Source organism: Tachyglossus aculeatus, chromosome 17 (genome assembly GCF_015852505.1).
Source record: "Tachyglossus aculeatus isolate mTacAcu1 chromosome 17, mTacAcu1.pri, whole genome shotgun sequence".
In the NCBI taxonomy this organism is placed as follows: domain Eukaryota; kingdom Metazoa; phylum Chordata; class Mammalia; order Monotremata; family Tachyglossidae; genus Tachyglossus; species Tachyglossus aculeatus.
In genome coordinates this window covers 45,759,078-45,778,770 of record NC_052082.1, presented here as the reverse complement: position 1 = coordinate 45,778,770, position 19,693 = coordinate 45,759,078, and the positions used below count along the sequence as shown (strand labels likewise).

Here is a 19,693-nt window from a genome sequence, read left to right as displayed (position 1 = left end):
TTGATGATGATGAGCCAACTCTCTGGGCCATCTCCTACGATGAGATGGGGCTGTGAGATCACCTCAAGAGTTTTTCAATGAGAAGCCTTAGCTTCAAGCTACTCCTTCCCAGTTTAGGAGAAATGGCATTGCAGGGAAGGTGACAGTGTTCCAACTTGTTGAATTTGGATGTAGAATTCCCTGTGGGAAACTTGGAAGCTGTGACCTTGCCTAGAGGGCCATTTGGGTGTTGAGAAGTAGTGTTACCTAGTGGAAAGAGCCCGGATCTGGATTCTAATATAGGCTCCGTAGCGCACCTGCTTTGTGACCTTAGGCAAGTCACTGAACTTCTCTTTGTCTCAGTTTCCTCTCCTGTAAAATGGGGATTCGATAGCTGTTCTCCTTCTGACTTAGACTATGAGGCAGGAACTGTGTCTGCCCCGATTATCTCATATCTACCCCAGATCTTAGTATAGCACTTGGAGTACAGTAAGCACTTCACAAGAAGCGTAATTATTATGATTCATCCTCTGAGAAGGAAGCCCATCACTCCTGAGGGGGAAAAAAAAATCCCTTGCCTGTTGATTTTTGTTTCCAGAAAGGGCAGGGCTGGCTCTTAGGAACTAGATCTCTTAGGGCTGCAGTAGATTTGGTTTGGCTTAAAGTCTTTCTTCAGTTCGAGAGGCAGCTGTGCCCTAATTTCTTCATCGGCGGCATCTGTGTCTGGCGCGCCGCTCGCTTGCTTATGAGTCAGAAGCGCTCGTTTCCCAGCTAATTCTTTTTTTTTTTTTTCTTCTCTGTCTTGGAACCACAGGCTGCTGAGAACCTGCCCCAGACTTCCACCCGGGCATCTGTCTCCTCCGAAGAAGTAACCAGTGTGTGGAGCCTGCCCCACACCCGCCACCTGCCAAATCACGGCCTTTACCTGCGTCTTCCGGTGTTTCCCGTGTGACCCGTCCTGTGGGAACGCCTCCTGGGCCGCCCCTGAGTTCCCTCAGCATTCGGCGGCGCCAATGGTGAAGATGACGAGATCCAAGACTTTCCAGGCTTACCTGCCTTCCTGCCACCGCACCTACAGTTGCATCCACTGTAGGGCTCACCTGGCAAATCACGATGAACTCATTTCCAAGGTACGTGCTGCCCCCAGCCCCTCCTCGTCGGCTTCGTGGGGTGCCGGGGGCGGCCGGGAATTCACCCAGGAGGACGGGGAATGCTCTGCTCCACGGCGTTGGCGGGAGGGGGAAACAAGCTGATCCTCATTTCCGCTCTGGTTTGACTGAGGGAGAACTTGGGGGCGGGGAGGGGAGGAGTGCTCTGAGTTTAATTTGTTGCTTTGGAAATTCAGTGTCAGCCCAGGGGAATGACCGTAAAGAGACTGTTTCCCTGGGAGACTCGGGGATCTGTGAGTCAGGCAGAGGTTTGGGGTGACCGGACAGAAAGGTCTTGAGTTTCTCTGGGTTGGCTGAGGCCCTGGGGCAGGGGTAGGAGCAGGGATTAAGTCTCCCACCTCACCTCTGCCGGGTTGGCAGATAGTGGCTACAAAGGCCCAGGCTGCTCCATGTACCAGGCCTGAAAAAAAGCAAGAGGTTGATGCTTCCGGGGATCTCGGGATGGGTCGTCGGGGCAATTGAGCTTCCAAAATGGGCCACCTGCAGGGAGAGCCAAGGCACCCAGAAAGTGGCACCTCTGTTGATCCCGTCTAGGAAAGGGACAAGCGCTTAGTACAGTGCTCTGCACATAGTAAGCGCTCAATAAATACGATTGATGATGATGACAAGAAGCCCTGCTTCTTCGAACTGGGGCTGAGGATCCTAAAGGCAGAACCACTTCCAGTTGGGGGCATGCAGCTCTTGGGGAACTGGGTCATTTAGGTAATCCAAAACATCTCCCTGCAAAATAATAATAACTGTGGTACTTGTTAAGCACTTACTATGTGCCAAGCACTGTTTTAAGCGCGGGGGTAGAGACAAGCTAATCAGGTTGGGCACAGTCCCTGTCCCACCTGGGGCTCACATGTTTAATCCCCATTTTGCAGATGAGGTAACTCAGGCCCAGAGAAGTGAAGTGAGTTGCCCAGGGTCACACAGTAGACATGTGGCAGAGCCAGGATTAGAACCCAAGTCCTTCTGACTCCCGGGCCCGGGCTCTGTCCACTGAGCCATGCTGCTCCTCTAGGAATCTGTCCTCCTCCTGCAACTATACCTCTTCCAACTTTTGAAAGTATTGCAGGATCTCCACTTAGGCACTGTTCATCCAAGGGTCCTTCATGTTGAACAGGACTTGGCTAGTCTTTGGGTAAAGGAAGAGAGGGATGAACATTTGTGAAACACAGCTCTTCCTTGAACACGGTCAGATAGATTAGCAGAGCCTCACTGTTATGACTGGGCTAGGTGGAAAAATCCTCTGCTTCTAGAGGAAGCTTAGTAGCCACATGATGGGGGTTGATTGTGGTGGCAGAAAAGGGGATTCTGAGCAAAAGCTCTGAGAGACGGGAGATGGTGTTTCAGGAGCAGGGCCTAGGTGGGACGGGATACCTGAAGATCTTGGTGGCTGAGCTGGGCAGAAGTCTGGGGGGCTTTTCGTTCCTGAGACTGCAGAACCCCAGTAAGGATGGAACTAAGATCCACAGAGTAGAAGCCATTCGGAGGGGACAACAGGGCTGTGGAACCCAGATCGTGAAGTTCAAATTCTTGGCCAAAGTAAGACTAAGCACTCCAAAGAGTCCCACTCTGCCTTCTGCAGACGTGTAGCCACAGGGGAGACGGGACAAAGGAGCCGGTGAGCAGCCCCACGAACACCAGGTATTTGACAAGAAGCGAAGGTGGGTCCTGTGGAAGCTGAAGTTGGGAAAAACAGGTTTGAGGTGGGACTTGGAAACCTGGGGCTTGGTTTCTGCTATTACCGTGGTAGGAAAATGGCCCTGGCCAGGCACTTGGCGTCACTTCCTGTAACTGGTCCCTGCTGCGCTGAGTTGGAGAAATCCAGTGACATCCTGATAGGAAGAGGCAGGGTTTCCTACTGCCGGTCCCTCGGAATCTCCAGGGAGGGGAGCTAACGATAATAATTATGGTACTCGATAAGCACTTACTGTGTACCAAGCACTGTTTTAAATGCTGGGGCAGATACAAGTTAATCACGTTGAACACAGTCCCTGTCCCACATAAGGCTCACACTTTTAATCCCCACTTTACAAATGAGGTAACTGAGGCCCAGAGAAGTTAAGTGACTTGCCCGAGGTCACACAGCAGGCCTGTAGCAGAACTCCCGGGCCTGGGCTCTATCCACTAAGCCTGGAGGCTCTTCTGTCTTCTGGTCCTTTGAGCGCTCACTCTGGCTTTTCCTAGGCTCTTCCTCTGTCAGGTCTTCTCTCTCTTGCCCCCCACACCCCTTCTCCCCCTCTCCCCCACCCTGCCCCCAGCCACCATGCTACTGTTTTCTTGGCTTTAGTTCCTCCTCGTGTGGTTAACAAGCCTTTGGCCCCATCCCTTCCCCCACCCCCAAGACCAACTTGTCCCAGTTCAACTTCCAGTTCTCAGTGAAATCCTTGGGCCATGACATTGGAGGAGCCCTGGATTCAGAAGCAAAAGATAAAGCTCTGCCTTTTTTTTTCTTCTGCCCTCAGAGCCACAAGAGGTCAGGGAGAAGGGAGCAGGCGGTGAGGCCAGAGCAGCTTGGGCTCTGCAAGGAAAACTCCCAGCCTGAAGGGAAATATTCGGGCTAGGATTTGGGCACCACCAGGTTCTCCAGAGATGCCCCGCAGACTCTCTCCTGGATTCAGCCTGCCCCTCAACAGCCACAGCAGTGGGACAGAGAAACCGACCATGGCCTCACAGCTAGATGAGTGGCTTCGGCCTTTCCGGTGGCCGTGTGCCGCAGGGGTTTTTTTTTAGCCAAGGGATCTGCCTGAGTGGACTGAGAATACGGCTGTTGGACCTTGAGTTAGATCAAGTGAAACCGACCAAGGGCTTAATGTGGTATCTGGCTTTTGGCAGGTTTTCGCTGCCTCTCTGCCCAAATTCAGAGCTGTGGGGGGCTGTAACGTATGGGCTCCCCAGCCTGCTTTGAAAGAAGACACCGTGTTGGCCCTTACCACTTGAGGAACATGGAGATGGTTCTTTGCCTCTACTCTTTGGCTAGGACCTGAACTGTTTCCCCTGCTCTTCAGGATGCCAGGTATCTCTGCTGATGGGTCAGGAACCTCACTAAGGTTGGGGACTCCGGATCCAATGATCTTTATAAGGGAGTAAACTATAGCCCAAAGATAAGAACCTGGGCCTGTGGATCTGGACTGGCCACAGAAGGCTCCATAACAACTCCCTTCCCAAGGCCAGGGAAGCCACAGGACTGGTGGTCCAGCCTCCTCCAGACCACTTCTTCTCCCCCACACCTCCCAAGGCGTGTCCTGCTGGACGTGTCCTTCAACCTTTCCTGAAAGAGAGACTAGCATCCTGTACATTGCAAGGAGAAACCACAGTTTTGGAAAAAAATTTTTTAAAAATCCTAAATTTAACATCTGGCACAACTCTTCCCTTTGAGGCTCGGGAGGAAGGGAGTGAACAAGGATAGGTGGGGTGAGCAGCCCACACCCCCTACAGCAGCCCCAGATTTTTTTGCTCTTTGAACCTCAGCTCCGCTGGCCTCCTCTCTTCCCTCCTCCTCCTTCTCCTCCTCGCTTCCCCGCAGAAGGCTGCGTTCCCAAGCAGGGGCCAAATTTAGCACATGCTTCAGTTTCACTGCTCTTTCCAGGGCGAAGAAGGGTGGACAGATGGGGTGCATTAAAGCCGCACTTTGAGAAAGTCGAGTTGAATGCCTGGCGGCTGTTAAAGAGTAGGAAACTGCCTGGCATCTTACAAAGATTCCTTTCTTCCTTTCCATGGCCACCCCCAGCCGAACAGAATCCGTAGATTCCTCTGCAGATCTAATTCATGGAAAGAAAATGGGAAGCCTGCATCTTTTCTCATCCACGTTAGAAAGCTCTTCTAGCCAACGCCCCTCCCGCTTTTCTTCCTTCATCTCCTATTCCCCTACTTGGTTTCACGGACCGTCCTGTGGGAGGTAGGAGCTGGGAAGCCGGTGATTGAAGCAGTGTAATTAAATAATTCTTGCACTTTTAATAGGTCCTTTCATCTGAGGAGTTGAAATTGTTTGGCCAAAAAAAAAAACCTGGTTGATGTAGGCCCGTTGCACAGATGGGAAAATGGAGGCCCAGAAAAACCGAAGCCGTTAGCTCAAGGTCTCATGGGGAGTCCTTTCCCAGGAGACGGCAAGGAAGAGATTTCAGACTCCAGCCTTCTTTCCCATTCCGGTAACTGAAGTGTTTAACTTACACAGATATAATACTAGGGTCTGTTCCCTCCCCACCCCGCCCCATCACTCCAGGGGTCAAAATGTTGAAATCCCACCTAAGCTGTAAGGTTTCCCATCAACCCCAATGCCAACGTATACCGAGGCCGACGGACAAGAAAGACCCAAACCCACCATATGACTGCAGTCTTTCAGGCCCACGGCTGTGTCTGTCTAGAGGTGAACTGATGGGAACGCACAATTGCCCTGGATTGATGACGGAAATATTTTGGGAATGTGCTGAAAGCGTCTCGTGGCCCTTTCCTCCAGGGATGTTGTGGTAGTCATGTTGGAGGCGATGCAGGGCAGTGGTATGTGGAGTTGGCAGGAGATAATGTTCACATTGGTCTTTTTTTCCTTTACAGTGAGCCCTAATATAAGGATTGTTAAAATAATAGCTTCAACGGGATAAACCAGCTGCCCAGAGTAAGTAGAACAATCTAAACAAGCCTTATAGCAGTGGACCCGACCTGCCAACTCTGAAACATGATCATTCAACTTGGCGCCCGTTTTCCTCCTCCAAGACCTGCCCCGGTCGCAGTAGGGCATCTTTTAGAGGCTTCAGGATAAATAGCCTAGGAGAGCAGTGGAGTGTCCCCTTTAGGATGCAATAGGTTGGACGGTTTTCCGAGGGAGGCTTGGCGATGCCTTTGGGACTCTGTTCCAGGAGATCAAAGACCAGACTAGTACTTTCGCTCTTGGAGGAAAGATGGTTTCGTAACATGCAGGGCACATACACAATGAGGGGAAGTCCCAAACCCCGGGGATCCAGTTGAGCCGATTGGATCTTCATTATCGACGTAACAACCTAAAAATATCCTTTCTCCGGGACCTCCCTGGTTTCTGGCTTGGAGGTGCGGTGAGTCTCTTCTCATTTGAGCTTTGTGGAAGAAAGCTATTTGACTTTTTTGTGCCTGAATTGCTCCCAAGAGGATATTAATTGGGCTGGGAGTGTTCATTTGGTGGTATCCAGGGAGCCTCACTCTACTGCCTGAGTAGGCGACAAATGTGCTCCATCCTCTGAGTGACAGTAGATGGTCCCCAATATTCAACCGCATGGTCCTGGGTTGGGGACGGATGCCCTCCCTTCAAGAGATTGTCCTTTGTATTATGCCTACTGCCCTAAGACTGGCCAGAAAGAATGCTGCTATGTTATCGGGTAGCAGAGAAACGGTGGCCACCTCTCTGGACTTGCTGGTCGTATACTACCAAACATTTCTCAACTCCATACCTATACTCTTCTCCCCACCCCCGGCCAACTACCTGGCTATTTAATCCCAACTCTGCCACTTGTCTGCTGCGTGACCTTGGGCAAGTCATTTAGCTTAACAAATACCATAAAAAACTGACAAAATTGTTTCTTTAATGTGTCGTCTTATTTCCTAATGTTTACAATATGGAGTAATGGATTTGGGATTTTTTTTAATATATATATCTTTTTGGCTAATACAGGTTCCCTGACCATAGTTTTCCCACCATCTCAATATTCTGTTAATCCCTTTGGCTACCATTGTATACAGTGAGGAGAAACTGGTTTTCTCTGACCATGAATTATGCTAGCTATCATTTTAGTTGGCTGCCCTCTTGCTTGCTACCCTCAACATCTGGCGTGGCTCAGTGGAAAGAGCACGGGCTTTGGAATCATAGGTCTTGGGTTCAAATCCCTGATCTGCCAATTGTCAGCTGTGTGACTTTGGGCAAGTCACTTCACTTCTCTGTGCCTCAGTTCCCTCATCTGTAAAATGGGGACTAAGACTGTGAGCCCCCCGTGGGACAACCTGATCATCTTGTAACCTCCCCAGCACTTAGAACAGTGCTTTGCCATAGTAAGTGCTTAATAAATGCCATTATTATTATTATTATTATTATTATTATTTAGCATAATTTAAAAATATATAGATATTCATGAATTTGCCATCAAGCAGGTGGCCCTGGAGAAGGGCTGGCTCTAAGAGTGAGCACAGTTTGGTTATTGATTCGGCAAGTAAAGACTTTCTCTCACCCCTGCCCCCCACCCACCCACCTGGGTCGCACGTGCTACCCTGGTCTGTTGACCAGTCTTTGTCTCTTACTGTCCCAGCCACAGAGGTTAGTTACTGCACATGGGGCTTTGGCTTTCAAGCAGGGCAAGTTACGCCGTGTGGTAGCTTGTTCTTGTTGTTTAGGGTTCCCGGCAACCTGCCACTGCCATAGATTTCCTTCAAGATATTTTTAAGTCCCTCCCCTGCCCTCAGTTGCCATCCAGGTTTGCTGGAAAGTGTTTTGGGATGGGGAGAGAGAGAGAGAAGCAGGAGGCAGGCAGTTTCACTTTCTACATGACAAAAATTCGGGAACATTGCAGAGAATGTAGCTGATCAGTAGGCAACCTTTGTGTCTTTTTTTTTTCCGCCCCCTCAGATTTTCAGCCCCCAACGCTAGCGTGTGGTATCCCTAAATTGGGCCCTGGGGACCGGAGCTGCCCTCCAGCCTTATTTCCTGACAGGAGAGGGCCTGTCTCAGGGCTGTGGGGCAGTCTGTCCACCTGCTGTATTTCAACCCTCTGGCTTGGAAGTTTTCCTGAGATGTGGCTTGGCCATGGGAAAATGTAGGCCCAGCCACTGCTTTTTCCTCCTCTTGAGTTGCACAGGCCAGAGGAAGGGGTTAGCTAATGGGGCGATTGGCCCAGGCCCTGCGCCAAATGAATCATACCACTGGGGAATGGGCAGCACAGCAGGGTTACTGGTCTTTAGTTGGGAAGAGAAATCTTCCTCTAGATTGTAAGCTCCACGCAAGTGCCTACTTATTCCATCGTGCTCTCCAAGCACTTTGTATGGTGCGCCGCACACATGAGCACTCGATAAATATCATCTTTTGGTTGATTCCAGAAGAGAGAACTGTGGCAGCTTTCTGTGTTTCTAGATTGGCAACTGCCTCAGCTCCTTGTTTAACCTCGCTCCTCCTTCCTTCTTTCCTCCCGCAGGCCTGACAGGGCTGCCTGTCCCCAGGCTGCTGAAGGAACCGGCCCCCATGCCATCATCCATTAGGCTGAAAATTCCCCAGGGGTTTTCAGCCTGGATTGTATGTGCCCAGTACAGTGATCTTCCCAGATCAGACCATGAGTAAATGCCAAAGATGATGATGATCACCTGCACCCATTGGTCAGCCCAGGTAGATGCCATTTACAGGGATGGGAGGGAGGGAGAAGTACATGAAAAGGAGTGTGGCCTAGTGGAAGGACTAGAGGCTTGGAAGTCAGAGGACCTGGGTTCTAGTCCTGACTCCACCGCTTGTCTGCTGTGGGATCCTAAAAAAGTCTGACTCGCAGCTGGGGAAGAAGTTGATACTGCCTTCTGCCCTCTTCCCCCCACAGTCCCGTTTTAGACTGTGAGCCCACTGTTGGGTAGGGACCGTCTCTATATGTTGCCAACTTGTACTTCCCAAGCGCTTAGTACAGTGCTCTGCACACAGTAAGCACTTAATAAATACGATTGATTGATTGATTGACCTGGGGCAAGGCACTTAACTTCTCTGTGCCTAGGTTACCTCATCTGAAAAATGGGGGTTAAAACTGCAAGCCCCACATAGGAAAGGGACTGTGTCCAACCTGATTAGCTTGTGTCTACCCCAGCGCTTAGTTCAGCTGTGAGAGAAGGTTTTGGAACGGTGACTCTGTGTTGACAGGATTACTGTTTTGTTTTTTGTTTTGTTTTTAATCCGCCAGTTAAAATGTCTCTAGTTCTTAGCATTTGGATCCTCTCCTGATTGGAATCAGCTTTGTCTAGTGGAAAGAGCGTGGGCCTGGGAATCAGAGGACCTGGGTTCTAATCCCAGCTCTGCCACCTGCCTGCTGTGCAACCTCAGGCGGGTCACTTTTCTGTGCCTCAGTTTCCTCATCTTTAAAATGGGGATTCAGTACTTGTTCTCCCTTGTACTTAGATTATTAGCCCCATATGGGACGGGGCTGTCTCTGACCTGGTTATCTTGTATCTACCCTAGTGCTTAATGCAGTGCTTAGCACTTAGTAAGTGCTTAACAAATACCATTCATTATTGCTACTATTATTATTATCATCATTATTATTATTATTACTATTCCTGATTCTGCCAGTGAGGTGCATATAACCTGGGATGGGTCACTTCCCCTCAAAATACCTCTTCCAGGAAGGTGGATTAGTTAAGGTTTTGTGCCCTGCCTTGGAGAGAGATAGTTCACTGCTGATATAATTTTAATGCTTTGATTCTATCCCTTCTAGATAATTTAGAAAAGCCCAGATTTTAGGGTGGTAGAAGCAAATGGGCTTTCAGCTTTAAAAACCTAACCCACCAGTTACTAGACTTCACCTGGCCAGTGAATGGATGGGTAATGAGAAGAGAGATGCTGCTTTGGGATCCTAAAAAAGTCTGACTCGCAGCTGGGGAAGAAGTTGATGCTGCCTTCTGCCCCCTTCTCCCCACAGTCTAAGAGTGTGAATCAATTAATCAATCAATCGTATTTATTGAGCGCTTACTGTTGCAGAGCACTGTACTAAGCGCTTGGGAAGTACAAGTTGGCAACATAAAGAGACAGTCCCTACCCAACAGTGGGCTCACAGTCTAAAACCAAAATCAAACCACCACTTTCTCACGTCTGGGAGCCCCTTGGGAAGCAGCCTGCTAGAGGCCTCTCGGTGCCGTGAATCCAAGGTTCTTCCTGGAGAAAGAGTCAAATGAAGGAATAGCTTTCTCCTCCTACTCCTAGGCAGTTTGCCCTTTCCATCTTTTAGTTCCTTCCCTCCAACCTGGAGTCACTGAAGGTAAATGAAAGGAAATCTCTTTAAGGATGTGCTGAGTGCTGTGTAGGCTGCAATGTGTGTATGTGTATGTGCGCGCACACACACACAGACTCAGCAAATGTTGATTTGTGCTTTTGACCCCATCAGAGCCAGGGCATCTGCACTTTGAAGGAGAATCGAATTGTGCCGAAGACTTGGTCCCTTGACACTCCAGTTGACCAGGAACCTTTTAGTTGAGGTGGCTATACAGTGGCTTGCTCTACTTTGTCGAGTGGGTGTTTGGGGAGACAGAGTCAAAGGCTTGTTGATCGTCAGATAATTCCCTACGTCTCCTTAGTTACCTAATAAGAGGAAATGAATTCTGGATGGAGATCACTTCTCCAAAGCAGTGGATTTGATTTGGAAACTTTTTTTAAAAAAATTTTTTTGTTCCCTTTTGAATAAGGCAGGAACCGTCTCACCGTGTTGCATGTTCTGGGAGAGAATTAATGATCTGGACCTGAGTGAAATATCTCACCAATTTATTATCGAGGGAGCTGCCAGGGGCGGGCTGGTGACTCATCTGTGTTCGTGCTGCAGATCGCAAGCAACCGGAGCAGGAACCAGTTCAAATCTGATCTTAGCTGTTTGGTGGTTTAGAATACCAAAAGGAACCGTTACCTTGAGCTGGAACAAGGACCCGGGGATTTCACTTTGCCAGTTCGAGATGTTTGCCGTTAGAAGGCCTTCACTTGTGGGATGGCTGTGGGGTGGGGAAGGAGAAAACAGTAAAAATCAGCTCATCCTGGGGCTGTGGAAGCAAGACCAGAACGAGCTGAAGGGTATGCCGGAGGCTGACTTTCCGTGCCAGGCATGGGGGGAGAAGACCTCTTTCAATCAGTCAGTCAATCCATCCATCCATCCATCCATCCATCCATCCATCCATCAATTGAACTGAGTTCCCACTCTGAGCAGAGCACTGCAATCAATAGTGCTTATTGAGCAGCTACTCTATGCAGTCAATCAGTAATATTGAACACCTACTGTGGGCAGAGCACTGTAACCAATCAATAGTATTTTTGAACACCTATGTGCAGAGCACTATACTAAGCACTTGAAAAGTACACCGCAACAGAATTGGTAGGCATAGTCACTGCCCAAGAGGAGCATAGAGTCTAGAGGGCGAGACAGATATTAAAATAAATTACAAATGAGGAAAATGGCAGCATATATGAAAGGGAAAGCGCTGACGTGAGTGATCTTTTTCTTTATATTAGAGGAGACATCATCAGTGGTGAGTGCTTACTATGTGCAGAGCACTGAACTAAGCTCTTGGGAGAGTACAATCAACAGAGTTGATAATCATGATCCCTGCTTTAGGAGCGCTTACAGTCTAGAAGGAGCTTCCTCAGTTTAAAATTAAACTAAACCAGAGCTGTCCTCCACAGGTCTCATGAGTTCTTCCCCCTTACTGCTTCACCCTACCTGCTTGACCCCATCGTTTGAGAAGCAAGGTTATTATATCACCAGACACACACACCACCACGTGGTCCTGGGGTTAAAGTAGATGGGAAGAAGAGTAGATGGGACGAAGAGAAGCAGTGTGGCCTAATGGAAAGGGCACGGGCCTGGGAATCAGAAGGACGTGGGTTCTAATCCCGGCTTGGCCCCTTGTCTCCTGTATGATCTTGGGTGGATCACTTGTCTTCTCTGTGCCTCGGATCTCTCATCTGTAAAATGGGGATTACGGCTGTGAACCCCATGTGGGACAGGGATTGGATCTAGTTTGTGTCTGGCCCAGGGCTTAATACAGTGCCTGGCACTTGGGAAGAGCTTAAATTCCATTAAAAAAAAAAAAAAGAAGGGTGCCCCCTCCAGCACAGGTCCTTTCTGCACGGTCCCAGGGCTAGTTAGTGCCAGGGCTAAGTAACTGACTGACTGACTGAGCCCCTTCCTTCCTCTCCCCCTCGTCCCCCTCTCCATCCCCCCCATCTTACCTCCTTCCCTTCCCCACAGCTCCTGTATATATGTATATATGTTTGTACATATTTATTACTCTATTTATTTGTTTATTTATTTGTACATATCTATTCTATTTATTTTATTTTGTTAGTATGTTTGGTTTTGTTCTCTGTCTCCCCCTTTTAGACTGTGAGCCCACTGTTGGGTAGGGACTGTCTCTGTATGTTGCCAATTTGTGCTTCCCAAGCGCTTAGTAAAGTGCTCTGCACATAGTAAGCGCTCAATAAATACGATTGATGATGATGATGATGAAGTAGGCAGGTTCAGGAGCTGCCAGCACCTCCAGAAGGCAGACGGACTGCTGCAGTGCATCCTGAGGCGGCCAAGAACTGTCTCCTTGAGCTGTCCGCCGGGGCTGCAGCTCTATTACAAAAAGTGCCTCGAGTGCAGAAAAACATAAGCAATGCTCACTTGAGTATTGTTTTACAACCCCTGTGGTGTGCCGCTCATTTATTATCAAAAACACTGAAAGCCTCTTAGCCCTTGCTCCTTCCCCCTGTTTAATGCCCTTGCCCTGGCCTGGAAAAGCTGACATTTAGGCTCACCCTCTCTGGGCTCAAAAAGGAGCCTAGGGGGTGGGACTGGTTTGACGCATGGGGACTTCCATCCAGTCCCTCATCAAACCATAGCTTTGTGTCATTTCCCCCCCCCACCCCCGCCCACCTTATTTTTAAGGGCCAAAACAGATCCCATAGCCTATTTTAGACTGTGAGCCCACCGTTGGGTAGGGACTGTCTCTATATGTTGCCAATTTGTACTTCCCAAGCGCTTAGTACAGTGGTCTGCACACAGTAAGCGCTCAATAAATACGATTGATGATGATTGGAAGGAACACAGGCTGGGACTGCTCTGTGTCTCAGTTTCCCCATCTGGAAAATTCATTCATTCAAGTGTATGTTTTGAGCGCTTACTATGTGCAGAGCACTGTACTAAGCACTTGGGAAGTACATATAGAGACGGCCCCTCCCCAACAACGGGCTCACAGTCTAGAAATGGGATTCAATCCCTTTCATTCATTCGATTGTATTTATTGAGCACGTACTGTGTGCAGAGCACTGTATTTAGCACTTAGGAAGTACAAGTTGGCAACATAAGAGACGGTCCCTACCCAACAACGGGCTCACAGTCTAGAAATGGGATTCAATCCCTTTCATTCATTCAATTGTATTTACTGAGCGCTTACTGTGTGCAGAGCACTGTAGTAAGCGCTTGGGAAGTACAAGTTGGCAACATACAGAGACGGTCCCTACCCAACAACGGGCTCACAGTCTAGAAGGGGGAGACAGACAACGAAACAAAACATGTGGGCAGGTGTCAAGTCATCAGAATAAATAGAAATAAAGCTAGATGCACTCTCCTTCCCCATCAGATTGAGAGCACCCCATGTGGGACAGGGACTGTCTGACCTGATTATCTTGTGTTTACCACAGGGCTTGGCACACAGCAAGTGCTTCGCAAAGTCCGTGATTGTATTACTGTTTACTATTATTTCCTTGGGGAGAGTTTCCCCAGTGATGGGGAGAATGGGGGAGATTCCCCTGCGATCTGCGTCACGGCTGATTGGACAGGAGCCCGGATATTGCAGAGCTGCAGTTGGAAGGTGTAGTTTAGGAAAAGAGGCCTTTCCAAAATTTCCCCCCACACTCCGTCCAGCCGGTTTGCCGGATCCACTGAGCCGAGGGAGCTGTGTCAACACATGCAGAAGGAATGAGATAAGATGAAGGCTTGGAAATGCAATCCAGAGGGCTGGAACCTAAAACTCCTGGGTAGCCGTGGTCACCTTGAAATGAGCCAGCAGCTAGCTTTTGGGCCAGTGGGAGAATTCAGTGAGCTGCTCAGCCCAGAAATTGACTGAAACCAGAGCTTTCTTGCATCCCTTGCCCTGGATCATCATCATCAATCGTATTTATTGAGCGCTTACTATGTGCAGAGCACTGTACTAAGCGCTTGGGAAGTCCAAATTGGCAACATATAGAGACAGTCCCTACCCAACAGTGGGCTCACAGTCTAAAAGGGGGAGACAGAGAACAAAACCAAACATACTAACAAAATAAAATAAATATAATGATAAATAATAATGGGGATGGGGAAAGGGAATGGACATGTCTCTGCTTCACCTCGAGGCACAGTCCAAAAACTACAAAGCAAAAAGACCTCCTGGATTTTGGGTCTGGGAGGATCAGAATCAGCAGCGTGGCTTAGTGGCAAAAGCCTGGGCTTGGGAATCAGAGGTCGTGGGTTCTAATCCCGGCTCCGCCACTTGTCAGCTGTGCGATGTTGGACAAGTCACTTAACTTCTCTAGGCCTCATCTGCAAAATGGGGATTAAGACTGAGCCCCATGTGGGACAACCTGATGACCTTGTATCTACCCCAGCGCTTAGTACAGTGCTTGGCACATAGTAAGCGCTTAACAAATACCAACATCATCATCATCATCCCTTGTCCTGGTTGGTTGGGGGAAGGGAATGGACATGTCTCTGCTTCACCTCTAGGCACAGTCCGAAAACTACAAAGCAAAAAGACCTCCTGGATTTAGGGTCTGGGAGGATCAGAATCAGCAGCGTGGCTTAGTGGAAAGATCCTGGGCTTGGGAGTCAGAGGTTGTGGGTTCTAATCCCAGCTCCGCCACTTATCAGCTGTGTGACTTTGGGCAAGTCACTTAACTTCTCGGTGCCTCAGTTCCCTCATTTGTAAAATGGGGATTAAGACTGTGAGCCCCACGTGGGACAACCTGATTGCCTTGCAGCTACCCCAGTGCTTAGAACAGTGCTTGGCACATAGTAAGCGCTTAACAAATGCCATAATTATTGTTATTATTTTAGAACAGCAAGCACCAGTGAAATACCTCAACAGGCCGTCACTCCATTGGCCCTTCAGAACTCATCATCAAGCTATCAGGGAAACGAAGCAAGGCAGAGTGAAGGAGGGAGGGTCTTGCCTTCATTCATTCATCCATTCAGACATATTTATTCTTTATTATTTATTTATTTATTTATTCGAGAAGCAGCATGGCTCAGGAGAAAGCGCCCGGGCTTTGGAGTCAGAGGTCATGGGTTCAAATCCTGGCTCCGCCACTTGTCAGCTGTGTGACTTTGGGCAAGTCACTTAACTTCTCTGTGCCTCAGTTACCTCATCTGGAAAATGGGGATTAAATGTGAGCCCCAAGTGGGACAACCTGATCACCTTGTAACCTCCCCAGCGCTTAGAACAGTGCTTTGCACGGAGTAAGCGCTTAATAAATGCCATTATTATTATTATTATTCAGTGCTTTATTGTGTGCAAAGCACTGTACTCAGCGCTTGGGAGAGTACAATATAACAATAAAAAGGCACATTCTGGGCCCACAGCAAGCTTGCAGTCTGGAAGCCTCTCCTGCTCCCCTCCTCCCTGGGCTATTTTTTTTTTTTTAAGATAGTATTTGTTAAGTGCTATGTGCCAAGCACTGTACCAAGCGCTAGAGTAGATAAAGACAATCAGGTGAGACACAGTCTCTGGCCCACACGGGGCTCACAGCTTCTGTTCCCAGAAAACACATCTGTAAACTTGTGATGGAGGCCAGTTCCCACAGAGTAGCAAAGTGTCACAGTAGTGTAGTGTGATTTCCGGGAGGTAAAAAACTCTGTAATACCAAACCAATGCGGACTGTGGGTTTGGTTTTTTTTCGTTTCAAAGATAAGCAGTGTCTGCGGTCAAACCCAATGGAGGGTCCAGTCAGAATTTGAGAAGCATGACAACGAGGTATCACATGGAATCTAGATTCTGATTCAATGCCTCAGCTGTGAGCTCACCGTCTAAATAAGGGTGTCAGGCACATTGCTCGTGAAGACTAAGCAGCTCCAGGCTGGGGGTGGTGGGAGGTTTTTGGGGGGTTTCCCCCACCCAGACCCTTCTGTTGGTGTTTCCCTCGGTCGGGGCTCGTCCTGAGGTGGATCACATCAGCCAGTTCTCAAACTGATCCAGCGTAGCGAACTCGCTGAATTATTATTATTATTTGGGAAAGCTTTGCGGCTGCCACTCCGTTTTCTTGAGCGTTTCCATTACTTTTGCAGGGAGAAGCAAGTTCGAAGGAATTTAAGTTGGCTGTACGGTAGCCCGGAGGAGTCCGACAGGGCAAGCCTAAGGGCGTCACATGCGTTTTCTGCATCCCTTATGTTGCAGTAGGGCCTTGCTCAGTGATGCTAAACGCTTAGTACAGTGCTCTGCACATAGTAAGCGCTCAATAAATACGATTGATTGATTGATTGATGCATAAAATTTTCATTAGTAGGTGATTGTGCAGGCAGAACACCCAGCTTTGGGATTCGGCAGAGCAAGTGTTTGTTGCTGGAACTTGTCCTGCATGAAATCACCTCTCTCCTAGGCCACCAGCTAACCCCGTGAGTAACTCCCTGCCAGAGTAGGGATTACATGAAAGCTAGTGGATAGTGCGTGGGCCTGGGAGTAACAAGGACTTGGGTTCTAATCCTGACCCCCTCCGCTAGTCTACTGCCCTGGGTCAAGTGACTTCACTTCTTGGTGCCTCAGTTACCTCATCTTTAAAATGGGGACTAATACTGTGAGCCAACCTGATGGAAAAGGCATGGGCTTGGGAGTCAGAGGATGTGAGTTCTAATCCCAGGTCCACCACTTGTCTGCTGTGGGACTTTGGGCAAGCCACTTAACTTCTCTGTGCCTCATCTGTAAAATGGGGATTAATAATAATAATGATAGTATTTGTTAAGCACTTACTAAGTGCGAAGCACTGTTCTAAACACTGGGGTAGATACAAGGTAATCAGATTGTCCCACATGGGGCTCACAGTCTTAATCCCTATTTTACAGATGAGGTAACTGAGGCACAGAGAAGTGAGGTGACTTCCCCAGATGACAAGTGGTGGAGCCGGGATTCGAACCCATGACCTCTCCCAAGCCCGGGCTTTTTCCACTGAGCCACGCTGCTTCTCTGACTGTGAGCCCCACGTGGGACAACCTGATTACTTTGTATTTACCCCAGGGCTTAGAACAGTGCGTGGCACATAGCGCTTAACAAATAGGTTAATTTTTTAATTATTATTCTTATTATCTACCCCAATGCGTAGTACAGTGCATAGCATATAGTAAACACTTAAATGCCATTAGCAAAAAAAGAAAAACAACTGATAATGGGGAAGCTTACAGACCTTGATGGGTTTTAATCAGCTAAACCCATTGACCAGTGGCAGAGAAACCAGCCCAACCACACTTTGTCATTTGTTTTGTCCTTTTGTAAAGTCCTAACTAACAGGGCTGGTTCTTCTGCTCGCCTTTGAAATTGACAAGTAACAAACTGGGTGGTTATCTGACTTCTTTTTTCCTGTGGTCTTGTTCCCTGTTCGGTTAGAACCACCTCCCTTGTGTCTGGACCTCCTCCCTTCACCCCACCTCTCAAGGTTTCTTCGTGGATTTCCAGTTTCAAGGGCTCACCCAGTGGGGAGAAGAGGAGGGAGACCAGCACTGGAATTATTCTTTTCGCTGTTTACTTTTTACCTCACTTTCATCCTAAAACAGAGGAACCCAAAGGGACATACAGCTTAAGATGCTGCCCTCTCTGAAGAATTTTTGCCTCGAGGGATGCAAGGATCCCAGTTCAGAAGAAGCCAGATCTCCTGGGTAAAAAGGGAGATTTCAGCTTCTCCTCAGGCTCCACTTACAGTTCCTCAACCTCTTCTACTCCCGCTCAACTTTCTGCAGTTCTCAGTCTGCTTCTTGAACCCAGGCGAGGCTCTGACCTTTAGTCCAGGCATTGCTCTCCACTCAGACCTCTCCTGGTACTAAATCACTCCAAATGCCCTGCTCCTGTTTCATGCCCTCGGCCAGAGCGTTCCTGTAGATGTCCATCAGCCTCAGCTCTTCACGTATTACCAGACAGGAGGGTGTCTGGTAACATGTTAGGGCAGGAATGGGGTGGAAGGAGTTGATGTCTGACTGTCACCCAGGCTATGGGGCCCTTGAAGATCTGTGCATTTCTCTTGGGTGGCGTGAGTGGCAGCAGGGGATTTGAGAAGTGACCAAGTGGAGGGCTGACCTTGACGCTTCCATTCTGGAGGATTGGAGCCTGGACAAAGCTTTACATTAATGAGGAGCAGTGTGGCCTAGTGGGTAGAGCGTGGGCCTGGGCGTCAGAAGGACCAGGGCTCTAATCCCGGATCCAGGCCACTTGTCATTCATTCACTCAGTTGTATTTATTGAGCACTTATTGTGTTCCCTCATCTATAAAATGGAGCCCCATGTGGCTCAGGGATCGTGTCCAACCCGATTATCCTGTATCCACCCCCGTGCTTAGAACAGTGCCTCGCACATAATGAACGCTGACTGAATACCACAAGTATTATTATGATTAGGGTGTGACTAGGAGGTTCCCGAGTGCTGAGTGACAAGGAAGCACAATGCTTAGGGTGCGGTCAGGAGCAGGGCCCCCAGGGCCGATGGGGTCAGCCTCTGGATCCTCATAGGTGGCCCAGGCCACGCTCATCTTCCACCCGATTTATGGAGGCCTCATTCACCAGCCCGGCCTGAGATGACAGGGCAGCTGATTCAGGATGGGTGGTATCGTGTTCCTCGGTCCACTCCCACAGACCGTGGGTTGTTGATCTTAGGATTTCCCGGCCACTAAGCCGACCCCCGCCGTCCGGTCAGCAGGTGAACACCCGGGCGAGCTGATCAAAGCGACGGATGGACTTAGCTGAGAAAAATGGCAGGAAGTGTGGAGCGTGAGGTGCCACTAAACCTCCAGCCTCCCACAGTCCCCCATCCTACCAGTGAACCCCGGCATCTAAAATTAGCACCCTCACAAATAGTCAGAAGAGAGAGTTAACAAGAATAGGATAGCTGAGAAACCCAAGTGCATGAGTCAGTGTTGAAGCCATAGGAGCAGACTTCCTTTATTTAAAAAAAAAAAAGAAGAAATATAACGATCAAGTGTTTGTCTTGGAATAACGTCCCTGGAGCCTGAGCCCAAGGCTCTTATTAAAAATAGTTCTGAGCAGCACTTCCTGCTTGGCCGATAGCAAATGCTCTCGCAAGAAGCTGACCTTTCCTCTCTGAAATGGCCTTCTCGTTTCCCCGTTGCTAATTGAGTTCCTTCTCTAGTCCTGATCACAGATACTTGGCTGGGAGCAGGGACCCCTGACAACGAGCCAGTCCGTCCACACGAGAGTTCTGGGATTTGCTTGGGGACAACTAATTGTTTTTCCCATTCATTTTGAAACTCTTAATGAGCCTCTCCCTTCTCAGACAGCTCCTCCCTATTGTGGTTCAGGATTCTGCCTCCACAAACCACTAGTGAGAGGCAGTGGTGTGGCCAGTGTTTCCAGCATGGACCCCAAATCTGGGAGTGGTGGATGTGATAAGCAGCAAGGCCCGGTGGAAAGAGGACCCTGGTTCTAATCCTGGCTCTGCCTCTTGTCTGCTATGGGTCCTTGGGCAAGTCACTTCACTTCTCCATTCCTCAATTTCTCCTTTTTTTTTTAAATGGCATTTGCTAAGGGCTTACTATGTGCAGGCACTGTACTAAGCACTGGGGTAGATACAGGCTAATCAGGTTGGACACAGTCCATCTCCCACATGGGGCTCACAGTCTCAATCCCCATTTTACAGATGAGG

General features: G+C 48.9%; 1 protein-coding gene across 1 annotated transcript in view; it reads left to right on the top strand.

The window, feature by feature from the left end:
* YPEL2 (yippee like 2) overlaps window positions 1-19,693 on the top strand; it is a 70,035-nt gene that overhangs the window by 29,757 nt on the left and 20,585 nt on the right. The window contains exon 2 of the mRNA XM_038758932.1: window positions 794-1,109. Coding sequence (XP_038614860.1) covers window positions 993-1,109 — 117 coding nt within the window. The 5' untranslated portion in view covers window positions 794-992. The remainder of the gene's footprint in view (window positions 1-793; window positions 1,110-19,693) is intronic.